General features: G+C 46.9%; 1 protein-coding gene across 1 annotated transcript; it reads right to left on the bottom strand.

The window, feature by feature from the left end:
• Window positions 1–2,875: 2,875 nt before the first annotated feature.
• On the bottom strand, window positions 2,876–24,062 carry LOC134966012 (ferritin, lower subunit). The gene is made up of 4 exons (XM_063942461.1): window positions 23,808–24,062; window positions 14,286–14,432; window positions 11,150–11,275; window positions 2,876–3,160 (listed from the first exon to the last, which is right to left on the bottom strand). Exons 1-4 carry the CDS (start codon window positions 23,907–23,909, stop codon window positions 3,014–3,016), a joined length of 522 nt encoding a protein of 173 aa, XP_063798531.1. The 5' UTR covers window positions 23,910–24,062; the 3' UTR covers window positions 2,876–3,013.
• Window positions 24,063–24,973: the final 911 nt, after the last annotated feature.

Below are 24,973 nucleotides of genomic sequence, written 5' to 3' on the forward strand. Positions count from 1 at the left end.
GCTGTGCTGCAAATTACACTGTCCTGCGATCAGATAGTCGCCGCCAAGGGGGGAGTGAAAATTCACCCTGTGCAATTGTACGGCTGCATGTGTACGCTGTGCGAAAATTCCCCACAGTCAGTGGACAGCTATAGAACTGTTTGCATCACCCTCGCCATCAAATGTTTTTCCCATTCTGTGCAGTGTGCGCGTAGCTCAATACTTACTCCTCCAGTGCGAAGGAATCCGGCTGATCGAGGCCGGAGCCGACATCACACCCCCTCCCTGAAAACGATTGGGAACGCCTGTGTTTTTCCAGACACTCCCAGTTACCACCCACAGATGTCCGCTTCCTGTCAATCACCGTGCGATTGAAATTTTCGCACCATCCTGTCACTGTTTGGCGACGCACGTGTGAGTTGCAGTGAATCCGCTTACGCAGTAGTTCAATAACCGCCCACTGTGCGAACACGCACAGCAGCGCTCAGGTCTGAATCGGGCCCTTAGTTATCGGCATCATTTTTACTTTTGTAAATCTGAAGCCTAGATTTACCTTCGTGTTTTGTTATAGGCATAGTCAGCTTAGACTACACCCCCCACTCATTATTATTAACCAACAAGCTCTTGGCACCAGCTGGTGACTTACATTACATGTGCTTTCTTTGTCCTACCATCTACACGCAGGGTGCTGCCATACTGATGAGGAACGAGGTTTTAAAAACGGTTTAAAAACACACTATTGTTTCAAGAACAGTCAGTAACGTGTGCCATAGCGGCCTAGGCAACCTCTGGTGGGCATTGCCTGGGAATATAGTAGACAGGTCTAAAAAGTCACATTCTACCACATGTAGCAAGTACGGCCTGTACGCATGGAGTCTGCCAATGTCTGGATTGTGGAGGAGGGATGTAGCGCCTGGAGCCTAGTTGATAACGTTACCTCAGAACATCTAAAAAAAAATTGCTCCACAGAGTTCATATCTAGTGCTTGAGAATACTGGGGCAGATGTATTAACCTGGAGAAGGCATAAGGAAGTGATCAACCAGTGATAAATGGAAGGTGATAAATGCACTAGCCAAACAGCTACAATATGTAAATTACAGTTAGGAACTCATTGGCTGGTGCGTTTATCACCTTACACTTATCACTTCCTTATGCCATCTCCAGGTTAATACATCTGCCCCACTATTAGATATGTATATCATCAGTGTCGTGGTCCTCAACCCATTGTATGAACCACACATGTTCGGTTGCCCTGGAAGACACCGTTCCCCTCAGAAAACAAATGCTGCAACATGGGGTCAAGATGATCACTTGTTACCGTTATGTAACATTTAGACTAGCCTTCCCCCACAAAACCTTAGGGCTGTAGTGCTAGAATGATTGTGGAGACATGGTGGGAGGGCAATTCATTTGACCCTTGGTCACCTTCCTCCACTGCTCATTATGCCATAGCATGTCCATTGCTGGGTGCGATGTGCTGTTCATGCACTGTTACCTGGTGTATATTGGCGTTCAGGTCAGAACAAACTGAAATGCTCAGTCAATGAGTCTACAGTGGCTCAGTTTGTAGTGTTAGCTCATGGTGTAAAGCAACAAAAAAAAAAAAAAAAACCCAACCACACAGGTGAGCAACCGCATTACACATCAGGTGCCTGGTGGACTTCACCCTTTAGAGACTTTGTGGCTCCTGAAACACAAATTCAGATTTTTTGGCAACAGCAACTCCTGCCAAACGCAGCCCAGCAATCACTCCTCTTTCAAAGATGGTATAGAAGCCAGTCATTTCTATCATCAACCCTATTACACACAGCGGATTGCATGCAGAGTGGAAGAAACTGCAATAAGTTTTGCACTGTGAGGTGTACTCTCACTTTTTTTGGGGGGGGGGGGGGGGGGGGTTGTAACTGGGTGACTTTAAATGTTAAGTTTGCTGTGGGTACAGTCTGCATATCTGCCTACCCAGAGGTAACGTACGCAAGGATCCGACCATTTCACACAGCTGGGGCTGGCCCAAATGCATCTCTGGTCCTGGGGACGTACTCAGCCCTAGATGCTTCTGGCTCAGGCAACAGGACAGCGGCTCGTTGTGGATAAGACACAGATTCCAGTCACTGAATAATAAGTCAGCACTTCTGTTTCCATGCTCCTTGCAATATGATAGATTTATCATACTGTGAGGTTTCCTCTCTTTAATACACTGCTGCCTCCAAGAGGAGAAAGCCAAGCACAGACTAGACTAGTACAGTCTACTTTTAAAGAGACACGATCATCTAAAGCTTTATTGTAAAGTGTGACTTCACATTTAGTAACCCAGTTTGGGACACTGCTCTATAATTACAGAATCTGTGTGTATGTGCAAGTTCAACCGCCTCATTTTAAATCATTGCATCAACTTCAAATAATAATCACACCCATCGTACAATGGTACCAGTGATTGATTGCTCAGTCATAAGGTCTCCTTTTAAAAAGACAACCCAGGACAGGAGATGCTGCTTAGACCCTTTGCTGAAAGACGTCAAAGAGCCTTACCTCATGCAATTTATGATGGTATGTATAATAAATGATTATTATCAATATCAGCTATTTAGTTTGAATATTGCCTGTAATTTCATTTCTGAGCACTAGGATCCCCCACATGGCGTACTGGACATAGGTGGTACACAGGAATGGGAAGGATAAGTAGGTGGGGTGTCGACGACAACACACTAGCAGTATTATTAAACTTCTAATATTTTTTTTTATTATCCTCCAAATAAAATGGTCACTATTTGACCCCAAATTCCTGGTCAGACAGCTCTCCATCACAGAAAGTCTCCTGGCCTGACTTACTGGTGTAGGCCTCGAGCATTACAGGTCATCACCAGGCAGGTATAACCACAGGAGGCCATTGCTGACTTGGGTACAAAACATTTTTTATTATTACACACGTTATGCTGGTAAAGAGCAGGAGGTATGTTATTTGCATTTTAGGATTTGGTCCTTTTCACTGCGTAATTCTGGAGGACTAAAAGGCATCGTACTGCAAGAGGTCACTCAGCCCAGCGTGTGCTTGTCGAACAGGTACTCTGCCATGCCAGGGTGGCTCGCCCACAGCTTCTTCAGGCTGGTGATGTGGTCTCCGATTTTCTTCAGGGTCTCTACGCTTTTAGACAAGAATGGCGACTCCAGGAAATCTGTCATCTGCAAAGAACAAGGGTTTCCCGAGTTTAGGGACCTTATATGCATGCAATAGGAGGACTGTGTTGCTATAGGGTGCAATACCCACAGATCACTCATTTAGGATTCTATAATGGGTATGCTCATCTATTATACAGTGTGGATTGAAAGTTTGGGCACCCCAGGCAAAAATTCATTTTAATGTGCAAAAAGAAGCCAAGGAAAGATGGAAAAAATCTCCAAAAGGCATCAAAATTACAGATTAGACATTCTTATAACATGTCAAAAAAAGTTTGATTTTATTTCCATCATTTACACTTTTAAAAGAACAGAAAACAAAAAATGGAGTCTGCAAAAGTTTGGGCACCCTGCAGAGTTAATACCTTGTACTGCCCCCTTTGGACAGCTGAGACCTGGCAGTGTCATGGATTGTTCTCAATCATCGTCTGGAAAGACCAGGTGATGTAAATCTCAAAGGTTTTAAAAGCCCAGACTCATCTGACCTTGCTCCAACAATCAGCACCATGGGTTCCTCTAAGCAGTTGTGTAGAACACTGAAACTGAGAATAGTTGACGCTCACAAAGCAGGAAAAGGCTATAAGAAGATAGCAAAGCGTTATCAGATGCCCATTTCCTCTGTTCGGAATGTAATTAAGAAATGGCAGTCATCAGGAACAGTGGAAGTTAAAGCAAGATCTGGAAAACCAAGAAAAATATCAGACCGAACAGCTCGCAGGATTGTGAGAAAAGCAAGTCAAAATCCACGTTTGACTGCACGATCCCTCCAGGAAGATCTGGCAGACACTGGAGTTGTGGTACACTATTCCACTATAGAGATACTTGTACAAATATGGTCTTCATGGAAGAGTCATCAGAAGAAAACCTCTTCTACGTCCTCACCACAAAAATCAGCGTTTGAAGTTTGCAAATGAACATATAGACAAGCCTGAAGCATTTTGGAATAAAGTCCTGTGGACCGATGAGGTTAAAAATCGAACTTTTTGGCCGGAATGAGCAAAGGTACGTTTGGAGAAGGAAGGGCACAGAATTTATTGAAAAGAACCTCTGTCCAACTGTTAAGCATGGGGGTTGATCAATCATGCTTTGGGGTTGTATTGCAGCCAGTGGCACAGGGAACATTTCACCAGTAGAAGGAAAATGGATTCAACAAGATTCCAGCAAATTTTGGATGCTAACTTGATGCCATCTGTGAAAAAGCTGAAGTTAAAGAGAGGCTGGCTTCTACAAATGGATAATGATCCTAAACACACCTCAAAATCCACGGTTGATTACATCAAGAGGCGTAAACTAGAGATGAGCGCCTGAAATTTTTCGGGTTTTGTGTTTTGGTTTTGGGTTCGGTTCCGCGGCCGTGTTTTGGGTTCGAACGCGTTTTGGCAAAACCTCACCGAATTATTTTTGTCGGATTCGGGTGTGTTTTGGATTCGGGTGTTTTTTTCAAAAAACCCTAAAAAACAGCTTAAATCATAGAATTTGGGGGTAATTTTGATCCCAAAGTATTATTAACCTCAAAAAACATAATTTACACTCATTTTCAGCCTATTCTGAACACATCACACCTCACAATATTATTTTTAGTCCTAAAATTTGCACCGAGGTCGCTGTGCGAGTAAGATAAGCGACCCTAGTGGCCGACACAAACACCGGGCCCATCTAGGAGTGGCACTGCAGTGTCACGCAGGATGTCCCTTCCAAAAAACCCTCCCCAAACAGCACATGACGCAAAGAAAAAAAGAGGCGCAATGAGGTAGCTGACTGTGTGAGTAAGATTAGCGACCCTAGTGGCCGACACAAACACCGGGCACATCTAGGAGTGGCACTGCAGTGTCACGCAGGATGTCCCTTCCAAAAAACCCTCCCCAAACAGCACATGACGCAAAGAAAAAAAGAGGCGCAATGAGGTAGCTGTGTGAGTAAGATTAGCGACCCTAGTGGCCGACACAAACACCGGGCCCATCTAGGAGTGGCACTGCAGTGTCACGCAGGATGTCCCTTCCAAAAAACCCTCCCCAATCAGCACATGATGCAAAGAAAAAGAAAAGAAAAAAGAGGTGCAAGATGGAATTATCCTTGGGCCCTCCCACCCACCCTTATGTTGTATAAACAAAACAGGACATGCACACTTTAACCAACCCATCATTTCAGTGACAGGGTCTGCCACACGACTGTGACTGATATGACGGGTTGGTTTGGACCCCCCCCAAAAAAGAAGCAATTAATCTCTCCTTGCACAAACTGGCTCTACAGAGGCAAGATGTCCACCTCATCTTCACCCTCCGATATATCACCGTGTACATCCCCCTCCTCACAGATTATCAATTCGTCCCCACTGGAATCCACCATCTCAGCTCCCTGTGTACTTTGTGGAGGCAATTGCTGCTGGTCAATGTCTCCGCGGAGGAATTGATTATAATTCATTTTAATGAACATCATCTTCTCCACATTTTCTGGATGTAACCTCGTACGCCGATTGCTGACAAGGTGAGCGGCGGCACTAAACACTCTTTCGGAGTACACACTTGTGGGAGGGCAACTTAGGTAGAATAAAGCCAGTTTGTGCAAGGGCCTCCAAATTGCCTCTTTTTCCTGCCAGTATAAGTACGGACTGTGTGACGTGCCTACTTGGATGCGGTCACTCATATAATCCTCCACCATTCTATCAATGTTGAGAGAATCATATGCAGTGACAGTAGACGACATGTCCGTAATCGTTGTCAGGTCCTTCAGTCCGGACCAGATGTCAGCATCAGCAGTCGCTCCAGACTGCCCTGCATCACCGCCAGCGGGTGGGCTCGGAATTCTGAGCCTTTTCCTCGCACCCCCAGTTGCGGGAGAATGTGAAGGAGGAGATGTTGACAGGTCGCGTTCCGCTTGACTTGACAATTTTGTCACCAGCAGGTCTTTCAACCCCAGCAGACCTGTGTCTGCCGGAAAGAGAGATCCAAGGTAGGCTTTAAATCTAGGATCGAGCACGGTGGCCAAAATGTAGTGCTCTGATTTCAACAGATTGACCACCCGTGAATCCTTGTTAAGCGAATTAAGGGCTGCATCCACAAGTCCCACACGCCTAGCGGAATCGCTCCGTGTTAGCTCCTTCTTCAATGCCTCCAGCTTCTTCTGCAAAAGCCTGATGAGGGGAATGACCTGACTCAGGCTGGCAGTGTCTGAACTGACTTCACGTGTGGCAAGTTCAAAGGGCATCAGAACCTTGCACAACGTTGAAATCATTCTCCACTGCACTTGAGACAGGTGCATTCCACCTACTATATCGTGCTCAATTGTATAGGCTTGAATGGCCTTTTGCTGCTCCTCCAACCTCTGAAGCATATAGAGGGTTGAATTCCACCTCGTTACCACTTCTTGCTTCAGATGATGGCAGGGCAGGTTCAGTAGTTTTTGGTGGTGCTCCAGTTTTCTGTACGTGGTGCCTGTACGCCGAAAGTGTCCCGCAATTCTTCTGGCCACCGACAGCATCTCTTGCACGCCCCTGTCGTTTTTTAAAAAATTCTGCACCACCAAATTCAAGGTATGTGCAAAACATGGGACGTGCTGGAATTGGCCCAGATTTAATGCACACACAATATTGCTGGCGTTGTCCGATGCCACAAATCCACAGGAGAGTCCAATTGGGGTAAGCCATTCCGCGATGATCTTCCTCAGTTGCCGTAAGAGGTTTTCAGCTGTGTGCGTATTCTGGAAAGCGGTGATACAAAGCGTAGCCTGCCTAGGAAAGAGTTGGCGTTTGCGAGATGCTGCTACTGGTGCCGCCGCTGCTGTTCTTGCGGCGGGAGTCCATACATCTACCCAGTGGGCTGTCACAGTCATATAGTCCTGACCCTGCCCCACTTGTCCACATGTCCGTGGTTAAGTGGACATTGGGTACAGCTGCATTTTTTAGGACACTGGTGACTCTTTTTCTGAGGTCTGTGTACATTTTCGGTATCGCCTGCCTAGAGAAATGGAACCTAGATGGTATTTGGTACCGGGGACACAGTACCTCCAACAAGTCTCTAGTTGGCTCTGCAGTAATGATGGATACCGGAACCACGTTTCTCACCACCCAGGATGCCAAGGCCTCAGTTATCCGCTTTGCAGTAGGATGACTGCTGTGATATTTCATCTTCCTCGCAAAGGACTGTTGAACAGTCAATTGCTTACTGGAAGTAGTACAAGTGGGCTTACGACTTCCCCTCTGGGATGACCATCGACTCCCAGCGGCAACAACAGCAGCGCCAGCAGCAGTAGGCGTTACACGCAAGGATGCATCGGAGGAATCCCAGGCAGGAGAGGACTCGTCAGACTTGCCAGTGACATGGCCTGCAGGACTATTGGCATTCCTGGGGAAGGAGGAAATTGACACTGAGGGAGTTGGTGGGGTGGTTTGCGTGAGCTTGGTTACAAGAGGAAGGGATTTACTGGTCAGTGGACTGCTTCCGCTGTCACCCAAAGTTTTTGAACTTGTCACTGACTTATTATGAATGCGCTGCAGGTGACGTATAAGGGAGGATGTTCCGAGGTGGTTAACGTCCTTACCCCTACTTATTACAGCTTGACAAAGGGAACACACGGCTTGACACCTGTTGTCCGCATTTCTGGTGAAATACCTCCACACCGAAGAGCTGATTTTTTTGGTATTTTCACCTGGCATGTCAACGGCCATATTCCTCCCACGGACAACAGGTGTCTCCCCGGGTGCCTGACTTAAACAAACCACCTCACCATCAGAATCCTCCTGGTCAATTTCCTCCCCAGCGCCAGCAACACCCATATCCTCCTCATCCTGGTGTACTTCAACACTGACATCTTCAATCTGACTATCAGGAACTGGACTGCGGGTGCTCCTTCCAGCACTTGCAGGGGGCGTGCAAATGGTGGAAGGCGCATGCTCTTCACCTCCAGTGTTGGGAAGGTCAGGCATCGCAACCGACACAATTGGACTCTCCTTGTGGATTTGGGATTTCGAAGAACGCACAGTTCTTTGCGGTGCTTTTGCCAGCTTGAGTCTTTTCAGTTTTCTAGCGAGAGGCTGAGTGCTTCCATCCTCATGTGAAGCTGAACCACTAGCCATGAACATAGGCCAGGGCCTCAGCCGTTCCTTGCCACTCCGTGTGGTAAATGGCATATTGGCAAGTTTACGCTTCTCCTCCGACAATTTTATTTTAGGTTTTGGAGTCCTTTTTTTTCTGATATTTGGCGTTTTGGATTTGACATGCTCTGTACTATGACATTGGGCATCGGCCTTGGCAGACGACGTTGCTGGCATTTCATCGTCTCGGCCATGACTAGTGGCAGCAGCTTCAGCACGAGGTGGAAGTGGATCTTGATCTTTCCCTAATTTTGGAACCTCAACTTTTTTGTTCTCCATATTTTATAGGCAGAACTAAAAGGCACCTCAGGTAAACAATGGAGATGGATGGATTGGATACTAGTATTGGATACCTGCCGACTGCCGACACAGAGGTAGCCACAGCCGTGAACTACCGCACTGTACACTGGTTGATAAAGAGATAGTAGTATACTCGTAACAACTAGTATGACACTATGACGACGGTATAAAGAATGAAAAAAAAACCACGGTTAGGTGGTATATATTATAATAATAATACAATTATGGATGGACGGACTGCCTGCCGACTGCAGACACAGAGGTAGCCACAGCCGTGAACTACCGCACTGTACACTGGTTGATAAAGAGATAGTAGTATACTCGTAACAACTAGTATGACACTATGACGACGGTATAAAGAATGAAAAAAAAACCACGGTTAGGTGGTATATATTATAATAATAATACAATTATGGATGGACGGACTGCCTGCCGACTGCCGACACAGAGGTAGCCACAGCCGTGAACTACCGCACTGTACACTGGTTGATAAAGAGATAGTAGTATACTCGTAACAACTAGTATGACACTATGACGACGGTATAAAGAATGAAAAAAAAACCACGGTTAGGTGGTATATATTATAATAATAATACAATTATGGATGGACGGACTGCCTGCCGACTGCCGACACAGAGGTAGCCACAGCCGTGAACTACCGCACTGTACACTGGTTGATAAAGAGATAGTAGTATACTCGTAACAACTAGTATGACGACGGTATAAAGAAAGAAAAAAAAATACCACGGTTAGGTGGTATATATTGTAATACAATTATGGATGGACGGACTGCCTGCCGAGTTCCGACTGCCGACACAGAGGTAGCCACAGCCGTGAACTACCGCACTGTACTGTGTCTGCTGCTAATATAGACTGGTTGATAAAGAGATAGTATACAATACATACAACAATATACTACTATACTGGTGGTCAGGCACTGGTCACCACTAGTCACACTGGCAGTGGCACTCCTGCAGCAAAAGTGTGCACTGTTTAATTTTAAATTAATATAATATTATGTACTCCTGGGGGCTCCTGCTATAACAACCTGCAGTGCTCCCCAGTCTCCCCCACAATTATTATAAGCTTTGCCTTTTATACATTGATGTGCAGCACACTGGGCTGAGCTGAGTGCACACAGACTGAGTCACACTGTGTGACTGGCTGCTGCTGTGTATCGTTTTTTTTCAGGCAGAGAACGGATATAGCAGAGAACGGATATATTAAAATAAATAAAAGTTAACTAACAACAACTGCACTGGTCACTGTGGTAAACTCTGTCTGACTCTGCACAATCTCTCTCTCTCTTCTAATCTAATTTCTAATGGAGAGGACGCCAGCCACGTCCTCTCCCTATCAATCTCAATGCACGTGTGAAAATGGCGGCGACGCGCGGCTCCTTATATAGAATCCGAGTCTCGCGAGAATCCGACAGCGTCATGATGACGTTCGGGCGCGCTCGGGTTAACCGAGCAAGGCGGGAGGATCCGAGTCTGCTCGGACCCGTGAAAAAAACATGAAGTTCGTGCGGGTTCGGTTTCAGAGAAACCGAACCCGCTCATCTCTAGCGTAAACTGAAGGTTTTGCCATGGCCTTCACAATCTCCTGACCTCAACATAATTGAAAATCTATGGATAGACCTTAAAAGAGCAGTGCGTCACAGACAGCCCAGGAATCTCAAAGAACTGGATGACTTTTGTAAGGAAGAATGGACGAAGATACCTCAAACAAGAATTGAAAGACTCTTGGCTGGCTACAAAAAGCGTTTACAAGCTGTGATACTTGCCAAAGGGGGCAGTACAAGGTATTAACTCTGCAGGGTGACCAAACTTTTGCAGACGCCATTTTTTGTTTTCTGTTCTTTTGACAGTGTAAATGATGGAAATAAAATCAAACTTTTTTTGACATGTTATAAGAATGTCTAATCTGTAATTTGATGCCTTTTGGAGATTTTTCCATCTTTCCTTGGCTTCTTTATGCACATTAAAATGAATTTTTGCCTGGGGTGCCCAAACTTTCAATCCCCACTGTATGTACAGTCACACATACACTATGCTTTGATTAATTTATCAAGTGATAAGGAATAAAAGGGGCTGACGCAGGGTTAAACATGACAGATTGCACATCTTCAGCTTTTTCACAAAGTACACGCTGCAAACCGGCACACATGCAGAGGCAGCCGCATCTCAGGATATACGCAGCTCTGCGAATGTACAGAAATATGCCCTCTCTCTATTCATGTTTCTTCTGAGTAAAGAGCGCCTAGATTACTTCCAACTCCACCCTAAAGTGCTTATACAGGGACCTTCCCCCTAAATCAGGCCTGACCAAACTGTAGCTCTCCTGCTGTTGTGAAACTACAAGTCCCAGCATGCCCTGTCACAGTTTTGCTATTAGGGAATGATAATACTGTGGCAGGGCATGCTGGGACTTGTAGTTTCACAGCAGATGGAGAGCCACGTTGGCTCGGCCCAATAATCTCCATCTCTTAAACCATATCTAAATATCTTGTGTTGCTGGAACAGTAATGCAGAAATAGGGAATTTGCCAATATCATGACCACTTGCTGGACAATGAATGAACAGACATACACCCGATTTACTCACATGAGGGTCATTCTTGCCCGCAGCCATACTGTGCAGGTCCAGCAGGGCTTGGTTTACAGTCTTCTCCATCTTAAGAGCAGTCTGAAGAGCCTCTAAACCATTCGTCCAGTCATCTTTTTCTGGTTTCTAAAATGGAATGGATACAGAGATAACAGTAATAGCAGAGGTTGCAGAATACAGGATTAGTATACACAGCAGCTTGATGGGACTGCTGAATCCCTACAAGGAACAGTTCAGGTACGGTATGGACCATGAAGGTAAAACGCGTTGTTCAGTGGTAACCTGACATTACACTGCAGCTTGGATAAAAGCCAAATAGGTTTGTTGCCAATTATATTACAGGCTACTGAAGCGAATGCAGCATGTGATACAGGTCAAAGAGCTCACAACCAAGTTACTGCAAGCAACATTGGCCCTGAATACGGTATTTATTACATACAGTCCATCTTAAAAAAAAAAAAAAAAAAACACCCCACACAGGCTGAATTCTCCACGTAGATTCTTTAATAACCAGAAAGGTCACTACTGGTGACTGGACACTCATTCTTTACCTTACCCTATCCAAATTATTTGCAGGAGAAACTGAGAGTTTTGGGGTTACACACACAAACCACCACCCCCTCCCACACACACAGTTCCTATGTGTGGAGTTTGTATGTTCTTGCCATGTATGCTCTGGATTCCTCCCAGAGCTTACTGGTAGGTGGCTTGGTGTATCAAGCAGTTAAGAATTTGGGTAAGTGGACTAGTGGAGACGTTGGCCGTAGCAACCAATCAGCATGTACCTATTTGATAGAACGTGCTTGACAAGTGTTATCGTGATGGCGAGTGGTTGCCATGCTCCACTCTTCTCATTATTTTAAACATCAACCACACAAATTGTCACCTCCACCAGGGGGCAGGGACTGATGTGCATGACCAAATTTTGTCTGTAAAGCGCTGCGGAGTGTGTATGCATTGTATAAACAAGTGCCAGTAAATAAGGTGTAGGGGGTCTACAACTGGATTTCACAACTAGTACGTGCAAGGACGCCAAATATTTCTGGAGGCCTGTTACAATGCATAGACCTACACATCATTTATTGATCTTTATACAGCCATGTGAACATAATCATTTTGCTTAAAACCATGAATTGATAACACAAGACAGCAACACAAAGCATACCACCAATTTCTAGTGACACAGATGAAGATTCAGTTCTCTTCTAAACCCAGAAGATGGAAACCACAGTCTGAGTGGTGTATGTGAGGATAGGACGTCCGGAAGTTCCTCAACAACAGGCAAAGGGGTCAATTTATCATTAGTGCCCTAAAATTGTAACATTTCTTATAATCTGATCGCATCAATTTGGATTGTTTTTCCATGCTATTTATCAACGCAGTGACGCCAAGACAACTGCTCCGATCAGCAGATGTCTGGCGAACACAAAACCCTGCCCTGGGAAAGACATTGGTGAAGGTTTACATTGCTGGGTTCTGTCCCAGTAGTTTCCCTGAGCACGTGTGGTCTTCATTCATGCAGGCATACAAGAGAGGGAGCATTCTCCGATCTCTTGTAAATTTTCTTATGTGACTGATGATGGCGTTCGCTTTACAGAGCTTGTTAAATAGTACAATTACAAGGGCCCCCATACAATTTATGGGGGTTACAGCGTGCTACCATCTGCCCATTTTATGCAGGAGATAACAGCGCTGGACCTTTTATAACAGTGATGGGGAACCTTTGGCACTCCAGATGTTAAACTACACAACCCAGCGAGCCCTGCTACAGTTTTGCTATTTGGCCATGCATGGGATGTGTAGCTCAACAACAGCTAAAGTGTCGAAGGTTCCCCATTACCGCTTTAGAACATGATATTTAGATTTAAGAAACACATGCAGATACGGTCATTTCCCCATAATCAGGGTTGAAGGCCTTAATATACAGCAAGGGTAATTCAACATACAGCCTTCAAGCCACTGCGGCACAACGCATCCCAACATGACCTGCCAGAGTTTTGTAATGGCAATGATTGTGCGCGGCATGCTGGGATGTGTAGTTAAACAGCAGCTGGAGGGAAGCATGCCGACTAAGGGGCCTATTTATCACCACCCGCATTCAGGATGCGGATGACAGGTGATAAAATCGCCCAAACTCGCACTGCGATAATTGATTACATCACAGGGATGTATCAATTATCGCATGCAGGGACAGAGCTTGCAGTCAAGCCCTGTCCCCGCGATGACACTCCGCAGCGTCATTGGGGTGTTTTTCGGAAAAAATACCCCGATGTCCTGCTGCGCATGCGCTGCGTCAAACCCCCCCCCCCCCCCCCCCCACACACACACACTCCCCCCCCTTCCCTCCCAGCAGGATAATATACTCGCCTGTTGCGGGGATCCGTTCCACGCTGCTTCTTCTGGGCTGCCCGGCGCAGGATCCTGTGTGCTGCTAGGAGCCCTGGTGCTGTAAAGTGTGCTGCCGCCTTGCAGCGTCACTTTACTGCACCGGGGTCACAGTGCAGCATATAGGGGACCCGGCACCGCTCACCAGAGCAGCCGACAGCGGCTCCCTGCTCAGGCGAGTATGGTTTTTGTTTTGTATTTTTACACTCTGATCAGCTTGTGTGTCCATCGGACACACAGAGCTGATCACTGGAGCCGGGTCCTGCTAAACTTTCTCTTCCAGGGGCAGAGAGCGCTAGGCAAACGGGTGCAGATCGCAGTGCTGCCCTGTGATCTCGCCAGTCTGAGCTGGCGAGATCACAGGGCACATGCGGATTTTTATTTTATTTTTTTTAGTAAATTTGGCCACATCACATTTCCCATTATAAGTATGGGGAATGCGATGTGGCTCACTGAAAAAATAAAAAATAAAAAAAATAAAAATAGCTCCAAATGCCCTTTAATACATGCAGGTGATAAAATAATGTGAAGACACCCTTTTTCACATTGTTTCTGTAAAAATAACATTAATAAATAGACCCCTAAACCAGATAAACCGCTAACCCCCCTCCCCCTAGTGAAAACGGATACACTATCAAGCAGCTTCTTTCAGTCTCTTCTAAAGGAGTGCGCCAAGCAGAATGAATGACTAGATAGATGACTAATACTGTACATAGACCGTGACTAAACCATGTAAAGGACAAGCACCTACTTCAACGCTCTGCAGGAAGACCCGGCCCCCGCGCCGGTTCTGATACTTGATCAGCTCCTCTGCGTGCTCCTTCTCCTCTTCTGAGCGTTCACGGAAAAACTTTGAGAAATTTGCAAGTGCTACATCATCGCGGTCAAAGTAGGAGGCCTGCAGGACAGAAGAACGAGACCTCAGCCATAAATGTGTATTACCATAGATTTTGGTTAATAATGAGCAGTGTACAATACTTTGGGTGACCCAAGTAAACACTGCATATTATTTTTGGCTAGCTGCGGTATGTACTAATGATTTTAATTAATCACTGCAAAAAAGTTATTATTAAAGCATTTTGTATCATCATACCTAGACAACCGCAATTTCCCCCACCTTATACCCCTTTCTCACCGCACAAATAACCTGGTATCGACACGGCATAGCAGAAATTGCGGGTCGCCTGACCCAGCAATTCAACCCGGAAATAAAGCAGTATTATACCCGGGTTGAATACCGGGTCAGTGGCAGCGTAAACGGGCTCCCGGGTCTATGCGTCCCGGGACCTGTTTACTACAGCAGGGAGAGGTGGCGCGGAGATGATCTCATCTCCCAGCGCCACCTCCACCCCCCCCCCTGCTGCTATGGCAATCTGCTCGGCATATTGCCGGGTTGGGGAAGCTTGCAGCAGCGGCCAACCAATGCGGATCCCACCCGGGAAGGACCCGGTTTCCAATTCCCAGGTGGGATCCGGCATTGGCAGTGTGAAAGAAGTATTAGTCTCCCAGAAAAAGAATTGCACCACTCGGGATCTGGACTGTAGTTCGACATGTGGTTTTGTTTTTTTGTTTTATTTTTGGGGGGGTTTCATGGTTTTTTACTTTTCCCATATTTGACTACCATGTCACAGATCAGAACCTTTAGTAATCTAGTGTTGCGACTGAAGCATGGCGAGCGGAGCGATCACACGCGGAGACATGTTTCTACAAATGGTGGTCACAGATGGAAAAACTATCCACACTGACACTTTTTTTTTTTGCAATAACCATATTTGTGTTGACCATTGCCATGTCTTCCTTTTGTCCATATTGACCTAAACATTGTAATGCAGATCTTGTATACCATACTTCTACAGCTTGCAGATGAAACAAAATTCAGCTGCCAGGCTGTTAACCAAACAGCCCCGTTCCAACCACATAACTCCCATTCTCTACTCCCTCCACTGGCTGCCCTAAAGATAGCCAATCATCTTCATGACGGACTTAATGGGGGATATTCAATTGTTTGAAGTCTGTTTTTTCCTGTCCAATAGCAAAAACAGACACCCAACTGACTTTCAAAGCCCTACATGACCAGGGCCCAAGGTACCTGAAGCAGCTTGCGATTCCACTCGCTTACTGTGATCTGTACATAAAGGACTATTAACAGTACCTACAATCTCCTGTAATTCACCAGGGGGTGTGTGTTTCAAGCTTTCAGCCATGTGGCACCGACTGTATGAAACTCACTTCCCGGCAGAGTTCGAGAAAAATATAATATAATATACACACGTTGCGTGCGGTGAGGTAATTGACTGGTGAGGCACCTCTCCCCCCACAATTTAAAAAAAAAAAAAAAAAAAAAAATTTAAAAACCCCTGGTGGCGGTGGGTGCGGGGTTCATGGCATACTAATATTGTTCTTTAGTCGGCCTACAGGTCCCAGCAAGCCTGGCCCAGCATGCCGGCACTTGCAGAACCACAAGTGCTAGCATGCCCGGACATTAAGGGCCCGCGGACACCTGTAAAGAAAAAAATTAAAATAAAAACACAACACGTAGGGCCAAATGTAATAGAGCGAGTTTAAGAAAGATTTGGTAAGTTTTTTACATTTTTTTTTTTTTAAAGTGGCAATCTACACTGCAAAACCAGATTGCCACTTAAAAAAAAAACCCCACCCCACACACACTGCAAAAACTTACCAAATCTGTCACTTTCTGAAACTCTCACTATTACATTTGGCCCCTGATGTTTAAATAATTTATTGTGCTGCACCTTCACCTGGGGGCAGCGGCCTTTCAGCTCTCTCTCATAGCCGCCGCCTCCCCAGGACTTCCGGCGTCTATTTTCGGAAGCTCTTGCCTGCTCTCTCCCCCGCCACTGGCTTATATAAGCCAGTTGAGGGGGCGGGGCGATGACGTGGCGAGCCCAGATTAGCTCATGGTGGCCATCTTGAAATAAAAAAAAAAAAAAATGACACTGAGGCACCATTTTTGAAATGGGAAGCCAGCTCTCTGAGGAATGGATGGCAGGGACTGGATCCTCCTGGATCCAGGTCTGCCACCAGCCACCCTTTGTCCACTGGGTCCCGCTGCCCGCTGGTCCAATCATATTTGCAGGACTGACAGGGGTGTGCATTCAGGTGGGCTGAATGCACACCCCTGTCATTGAGGCACTAGTATAGGTGCAGCTACCCCATACATTTTCAGTGGGCTTTTACAGCCTATGGCTTCGCCCTGCCCCCTGCTACCCAAACTTTAGTATTGGCAGCGAGAGGCACCTCGCCCGCTGCCTCCCACCCCAAGATGCAGGGATTTTCACAGGGGGAAATTATTAGAATAGTATAGGAAGATATCACAGAATCTGTGTTATAAATATCTTAGTATTACTTTAATCATTATGACAGGGGAGGCAGTGCCTCCGCTGACTGCACTTCCCTGATATACACACACGTAAACATCTCACTAATGAGGTTACTAGGGCTGAACCATTTATAATGCCAAGAGGCATGTTTCACACATCAATTCATTTCAGAGTTGCCAGGAAACTTCACAGATGAAGTAACGTATGCCCACTAGGTCAGTGCTTGTTTAATATCCTTAACTTCTGTTTAATGAGAGACTCAAGAATAAAACCTAATCTGTCACAGTTCTCTTGGACATACAGTGTTACAGAACAGGCTAACATCGGAACACATCACCTTACAATGCTCACAGACCTGTTTCCTGCGGAAACATTGCATGCCACCATATCCAGAAAACACTTTATGTAACTACACAGGTTTATTAGTTAATAAGCACAAATGTAACACTGTAGAAGTGCGATCTGCATGAATATAGGGGGGGTGGGGGGGCGCAATACAATTATAAACATGGCACCTCTCCTTGAAGGTTTTGCAGGGGAAATACACAGATCCTTTCATGCACACTACACAATATTATTTTATTAGTAACAGTTTATTACATAGTGCAGAAAATAAGATTTTACTTACCGATAAATCTATTTCTCGGAGTCCGTAGTGGATGCTGGGGTTCCTGAAAGGACCATGGGGAATAGCGGCTCCGCAGGAGACAGGGCACAAAAAGTAAAGCTTTTTCAGATCAGGTGGTGTGCACTGGCTCCTCCCCCTATGACCCTCCTCCAGACTCCAGTTAGGTACTGTGCCCGGACGAGCGTACACAATAAGGGAGGATTTTGAATCCCGGGTAAGACTCATACCAGCCACACCAATCACACCGTACAACCTGTGATCTAAACCCAGTTAACAGTATGATAACAGCGGAGCCTCTGAAAGATGGCTTCCTTCAACAATAACCCGAATTAGTTAACAATAACTATGTACAATTTATGCAGATAATCCGCACTTGGGATGGGCGCCCAGCATCCACTACGGACTCCGAGAAATAGATTTATCGGTAAGTAAAATCTTATTTTCTCTATCGTCCTAGTGCACAGGTTCTCAAACTTGGTCCTCAGGACCCCACACGGTGCATGTTTTGCAGGTCTCCTCACAGAATCGCAAGTGAAATAATTAGCTCCACCTGTGGATCTTTTAAAATGTGTCTGTGAGTAATTAATACACCTGTGCACCTGCTGGGTTACCTGCAAAACATGCACTGTGTGGGGTCCTGAGGACCGAGTTTGAGAACCCCTGTCCTAGTGGATGCTGGGGTTCCTGAAAGGACCATGGGGATTATACCAAAGCTCCCAAACGGGCGGGAGAGTGCGGATGACTCTGCAGCACCGAATGAGAGAACTCCAGGTCCTCCTTAGCCAGAGTATCAAATTTGTAAAATTTTACAAACGTGTTCTCCCCTGACCACGTAGCTGCTCGGCAAAGTTGTAATGCCGAGACCCCTCGGGCAGCCGCCCAAGATGAGCCCACCTTCCTTGTGGAGTGGGCCTTTACAGATTTAAGCTGTGGCAGGCCTGCCACAGAATGTGCAAGTTGGATTGTGCTACAGATCCAACGAGCAATCGTCTGCTTAGACGCAGGAGCACCCATCTTGTTGGGTGCATACAATATAAACAACGAGTCAGATTTTCTGACTCCAGCTGTCCTTGCAATATATATTTTTAATGCTCTGACAACGTCCAGTAACTTGGAGTCCTCCAAGTCACTTGTAGCCGCAGGCACTACAATAGGCTGGTTCAGATGAAATGCTGACACCACCTTAGGGAGAAAATGCGGACGAGTCCGCAGTTCTGCCCTGTCCGAATGGAAAATCAGATATGGGCTTTTGTAAGATAAAGCTGCCAATTCTGATACTCTCCTGGCAGAAGCCAGGGCTAGAAGCATGGTCACTTTCCAAGTGAGATATTTCAAATCCACCTTATTTAGTGGTTCAAACCAATGAGATTTTAGAAAGTCCAAAACCACATTGAGATCCCACGGTGCCACTGGAGGCACCACAGGAGGCTGTATATGCAGCACTCCCTTAACAAAGGTCTGGACTTCAGGGACTGAAGCCAATTCTTTTTGAAAGAAAATCGACAGGGCCGAAATTTGAACCTTAATAGATCCCAATTTGAGACCCATAGACAATCCTGATTGCAGGAAATGTAGGAATCGACCCAGTTGAAATTCCTCCGTCGGAGCACTCCGATCTTCGCACCACGCAACATATTTTCGCCAAATTCGGTGATAATGTTGCACGGTTACTTCCTTCCTTGCTTTAATCAAAGTAGGAATGACTTCTTCCGGCATGCCTTTTTCCTTTAGGATCCGGCGTTCAACCGCCATGCCGTCAAACGCAGCCGCGGTAAGTCTTGAAACAGACAGGGACCCTGCTGAAGCAAGTCCCTCCTTAGAGGTAGAGGCCACGGATCTTCCGTGATCATCTCTTGAAGTTCCGGGTACCAAGTCCTTCTTGGCCAATCCGGAACCACTAGTATCGTTCTTACGCCTCTTTGCCGTATAATTCTCAATACTTTTGGTATGAGAGGCAGAGGAGGAAACACATACACCGACTGGTACACCCAAGGCGTTACCAGCGCGTCCACAGCTATTGCCTGCGGATCTCTTGACCTGGCGCAATACCTGTCCAGTTTTTTGTTGAGGCGAGACGCCATCATGTCCACCATTGGTCTTTCCCAACGGGTTACCAGCATGTGGAAGACTTCTGGATGAAGTCCCCACTCTCCCGGGTGAAGATCGTGTCTGCTGAGGAAGTCTGCTTCCCAGTTGTCCACTCCCGGGATGAACACTGCTGACAGTGCTATCACATGATTCTCTGCCCAGCAAAGAATCCTTGCAGCTTCTGCCATTGCACTCCTGCTTCTTGTGCCGCCCTGTCTGTTCACATGGGCGACTGCCGTGATGTTGTCCGACTGGATCAACACCGGTTTTCCCTGAAGCAGAGGTTCTGCCTGGCTTAGAGCATTGTATATTGCTCTTAGTTCCAGAATGTTTATGTGAAGAGACGTTTCCAGGCTCGTCCATACTCCCTGGAAGTTTCTTCCTTGTGTGACTGCTCCCCAGCCTCTCAGGCTGGCGTCCGTGGTCACCAGGATCCAATCCTGTATGCCGAATCTGCGGCCCTCCAATAGATGAGGACTCTGCAACCACCACAGAAGAGACACCCTTGTCCTTGGAGACAGGGTTATCCGTAGGTGCATCTGAAGATGCGACCCTGACCATTTGTCCAACAGATCCCTTTGGAAAATTCTTGCGTGGAATCTGCCGAATGGAATTGCTTCGTAAGAAGCCACCATTTTTCCCAGGACTCTTGTGCATTGATGTACAGACACCTTTCCTGGTTTTAGGAGGTTCCAGACAAGGTCGGATAACTCCTTGGCTTTTTCCTCCGGGAGAAAAACCTTTTTCTGAACCGTGTCCAGAATCATCCCTAGGAACAGCAGACGAGTTGTCGGCATTAACTGGGATTTTGGAATATTCAGAATCCACCCGTGCTGTTTTAGCACTTCTTGAGACAGTGCTAATCCCATCTCTAGCTGTTCTCTGGACCTCGCCCTTATTAGGAGATCGTCCAAGTATGGGATAATTAATATGCCTTTTCTTCGAAGAAGAATCATCATCTCGGCCATTACCTTTGTAAAGATCCGAGGTGCCGTGGACAATCCGAACGGCAGCGTCTGAAACTGATAGTGACAGTTTTGTACAACGAACCTGAGGTACCCCTGGTGTGAGGGGTAATTTGGAACGTGGAGATACGCATCCTTGATGTCCAAGGATACCATAAAGTCCCCCTCTTCCAGGTTCGCCATCACTGCTCTGAGTGACTCCATCTTGAACTTGAACTTCTTTATGTACAGGTTCAAGGACTTCAGATTTAGAATAGGCCTTACCGAGCCATCCGGCTTCGGTACCACAAAAAGAGTGGAATAATACCCCTTCCCTTGTTGTAGAAGAGGTACCTTGACTTTCACCTGCTGAGAGTACAGCTTGTGAATGGCTTCCAAAACCGTCTCCCTTTCGGAGGGGGACGTTGGTAAAGCAGACTTCAGGAAACGGCGAGGTGGATCTGTCTCTAATTCCAACCTGTACCCTTGAGATATTATCTGCAGGATCCAGGGATCTACCTGCGAGTGAGCCCACTGCGCGCTGTAATTTTTGAGACGACCGCCCACCGTCCCCGAGTCCGCTTGAGAAGCCCCAGCGTCATGCTGAGGCTTTTGTAGAAGCCGGGGAGGGCTTCTGTTCCTGGGAAGGAGCTGCGTGTTGCTGTCTCTTCCCTCGACCTCTGCCTCGTGGCAGATATGAATAGCCCTTTGCTCTCTTATTTTTAAAGGAACGAAAGGGCTGCGGTTGAAAAGTCGGTGCCTTTTTCTGTTGGGGAGTGACTTGAGGTAGAAAGGTGGATTTCCCGGCTGTAGCCGTGGCCACCAAATCTGATAGACCGACTCCAAATAACTCCTCCCCTTTATACGGCAAAACTTCCATATGCCGTTTTGAATCCGCATCGCCTGTCCACTGTCACGTCCATAAAGCTCTTCTGGCCGAAATGGACATAGCACTTACCCGTGATGCCAGTGTGCAGATATCCCTCTGTGCATCACGCATATAAAGAAATGCATCCTTTATTTGTTCTAACGACAGTAAAATATTGTCCCTGTCCAGGGTATCAATATTTTCAATCAGGGACTCTGACCAAACTACCCCAGCACTGCCCATCCAGGCAGTCGCTACAGCTGGTCGTAGTATAACACCTGCATGTGTGTATATACTTTTTTGGATATTTTCCATCCGCCTATCTGATGGATCTTTAAGTGCGGCCGTCTCAGGAGAGGGTAACGCCACTTGTTTAGATAAGCGTGTTAGCGCCTTGTCCACCCTAGGAGGTGTTTCCCAGCGCTCCCTAACCTCTGGCGGGAAAGGGTATAATGCCAATAATTTCTTTGAAATTATCAGCTTTTTATCAGGGGCAACCCACGCTTCATTACACATGTCATTTAATTCTTCTGATTCAGGAAAAACTATAGGTAGTTTTTTCATACCCCACATAATACCCTGTTTAGTGGTACCTGTAGTATCAGCTAAATGTAACGCCTCCTTCATTGCCAAAATCATATAACGTGTGGCCCTACTGGAAAATACGGTTGAATCGTCACCGTCACCACTGGAGTCAGTGCCTGCGTCTGGGTCTGTGTCGACCGACTGAGGCAAAGGGCGTTTCACAGCCCCTGACGGTGTTTGAGTCGCCTGGACAGGCACTAATTGATTGTCCGGCCGCCTCATGTCGTCAAACGACTGCTTTAGCGTGTTGACACTATCCCGTAGTTCCATAAATAAAGGCATCCATTCTGGTGTCGACTCCCTAGGGGGTGACATCGTCATATTTGGCAATTGCTCCGCCTCCACACCAATATCGTCCTCATACATGTCGACACACACGTACCGACACACAGCAGACACACAGGGAATGCTCCTAACGAAGACAGGACCCACTAGCCCTTTGGGGAGACAGAGGGAGAGTTTGCCAGCACACACCAAAAGCGCTATATATATATATATATCAGGGATAGCCTTATAATAAGTGCTCCCTTATAGCTGCTTTGTTATATCAAAATATCGCCATAAATTTGCCCCCCCCTCTCTGTTTTACCCTGTTTCTGTAGTGCAGTGCAGGGGAGAGACCTGGGAGCCGTCCTGACCAGCGGAGCTGTGAGAGGAAATGGCGCCGTGTGCTGAGGAGATAGGCCCCGCCCCTTTTCTGGCGGGCTCGTCTCCCGCTATTTAGAAAAATCAGGCAGGGGTTAAATATCTCCATATAGCCTCTAGGGGCTATATGTGAGGTATTTTTAGCCTTTATAGGTATTCATTTGCCTCCCAGGGCGCCCCCCTCCCAGCGCCCTGCACCCTCAGTGACTGCCGTGTGAAGTGTGCTGAGAGGAAAATGGCGCACAGCTGCAGTGCTGTGCGCTACCTTTAGAAGACTGCAGGAGTCTTCAGCCGCCGATTCTGGACCTCTTCTGACTTCAGCATCTGCAAGGGGGCCGGCGGCGCGGCTCCGGTGACCATCCAGGCTGTACCTGTGATCGTCCCTCTGGAGCTTGATGTCCAGTAGCCAAGAAGCCAATCCATCCTGCACGCAGGTGAGTTGACTCCTTCTCCCCTCAGTCCCTCGCTGCAGTGATCCTGTTGCCAGCAGGAATCACTGTAAAATAAAAAACCTAGCTAAACTTTGTCTAAGCAGCTCTTTAGGAGAGCCACCTAGATTGCACCCTTCTCGGCCGGGCACAAAAATCTAACTGGAGTCTGGAGGAGGGTCATAGGGGGAGGAGCCAGTGCACACCACCTGATCTGAAAAAGCTTTACTTTTTGTGCCCTGTCTCCTGCGGAGCCGCTATTCCCCATGGTCCTTTCAGGAACCCCAGCATCCACTAGGACGATAGAGAAATCTCCATTGCACTTTACAATTGGATACAACGGTGACAAAACAAAACTGGGTAATAACACAGACATGTAGGAAGGCCCTGCACACACGCTTACAATCTAGAAAAGCAGGAACCCTGGGGACACAGCAGCAGACCCTGCAGGGCACTAATAGTGGCCATCTGGGGGACACATTCTGTATGAACTGTGCACTATTAGGGGGTACAGCACAGTGCACCATTAGTTGGCACTCTTCTTGGGGAAGACGCTGCATGCATAGTGCACTGTTAGTGGGGCACATCCTGCGTGCACAGGGCACTATAAATTAGAGCACTCTTGGGGAACAGGGGCAGACCCTGCATGCACAGGGCACTATTAGTGGGCACCTTATGAACACACTGTGCACTATTAGGGGACACGGGGATTAGTGGGGGCACAGGGGCATGACAGGCAGGCTCACCAGGGACAGGTAGACGTAGGAGCTGTGGTATTTCAGGTTCACCATGCGGTTGAGGCCAGCCTCGCAGTCCTGGTGGAAGTTCTGCCTGACCTGGGACTCCATGGATGATCCGGGCACAGCTGCAGCCAGGAAGAGGAACAACACAGCTAAATAAATTTTTACTGGGGGGAAACAGCCGCCCCTCCCCCTATATAGAGCTCAGAGCCGGGATAAGAGAAGCCCCTCCTCAGCCATATCTCCCTCCTCCATCCACCACACACATCTCTCTGATAATAGTAATAATACACGTCACAGCCTGGCTCCCTGACTGAGAGCTACAGGTAGCCCAGTGCCAACCCTGTGTAATAGGGATACCAGGGTGCAATACGTGACATCTTATAGTATTATTATGATGCAGATGGGAATGTGAATCATTTGAAACCAGACGTGAGAACCGCAGCCTGTATTGCAGTTAGTGCAGATGCATGGTGCATGTTCCTGTAGTCAGTAATGTGTAAATATTTAGCATGGATCTGCCCTAAATGGAATTCTGCATGTACATTTCATTTCACAAGGGTCTGCCTAAAGCAGTGGTGGGCAGCAGGCTGCAGTGATGTGGCCCCCAGTTCTTATAGGTCTTATTCTCTCTTTTTGTCCTGGCATGCTTCTACTGCAACCCGAAGGAGCTACAGATGGTCATTTGTGGCCAGCAATCATCGATGGTTTGACACTGATGTACAATAGTTTTGTCATCGATGTTGGAGGTTAGAGGTTGCACTGCATGGCATGCACAGCACTTGGGGATTGATGTATCAAGCAGTGAAACAATTGGAGAAGTGGACCAATGGAGAAGTTGCCCATAGCAACCAATCAATGGTGACGATGTAAAGTTCACTGGGATGATTAAATTGAATTCTGTAGATTCAGGGGCAGTTAGAGAGAGGAGAGGGCATGTGTGCAAACTGCTGTCCCCCTCCTCTCTATCAGACCAGTAGTCTCTGGTTTTGTGCCAGAATCTATGGCACATTTGCCAGTCTCCGGGAAAATGTTGCCTGTGCCTTATTCCCAGGGACTTCTCTAGTGCGGATCAGCAAATCACAGGGAAAATGGCCGCTGAGACCTTTCCTCTGTGATTTCTGCTGCTCTGCAGCATCAGGTGGCCAGCAGGTTTGGGAACCTGTGGACGG

This window comes from Pseudophryne corroboree, chromosome 10, assembly GCF_028390025.1.
Source record: "Pseudophryne corroboree isolate aPseCor3 chromosome 10, aPseCor3.hap2, whole genome shotgun sequence".
NCBI classification, from domain to species: domain Eukaryota; kingdom Metazoa; phylum Chordata; class Amphibia; order Anura; family Myobatrachidae; genus Pseudophryne; species Pseudophryne corroboree.

Excerpts from the sequence above, each read along its gene's own strand:
- LOC134966012 (XM_063942461.1), bottom strand. The coding sequence starts at position 23,909 with ATGGAGTCCCAGGTCAGGCAGAACTTCCACCAGGACTGCGAGGCTGGC. Across the intron at positions 14,433-23,807 it reads CCTACGTCTACCTGTCCCTG|GCCTCCTACTTTGACCGCGA; the intron begins GTGAGCCTGCCT and ends TCTGTCCTGCAG. Across the intron at positions 3,161-11,149 it reads CGGGCAAGAATGACCCTCAT|ATGACAGATTTCCTGGAGTC; the intron begins GTGAGTAAATCG and ends TGTTCTTTGCAG.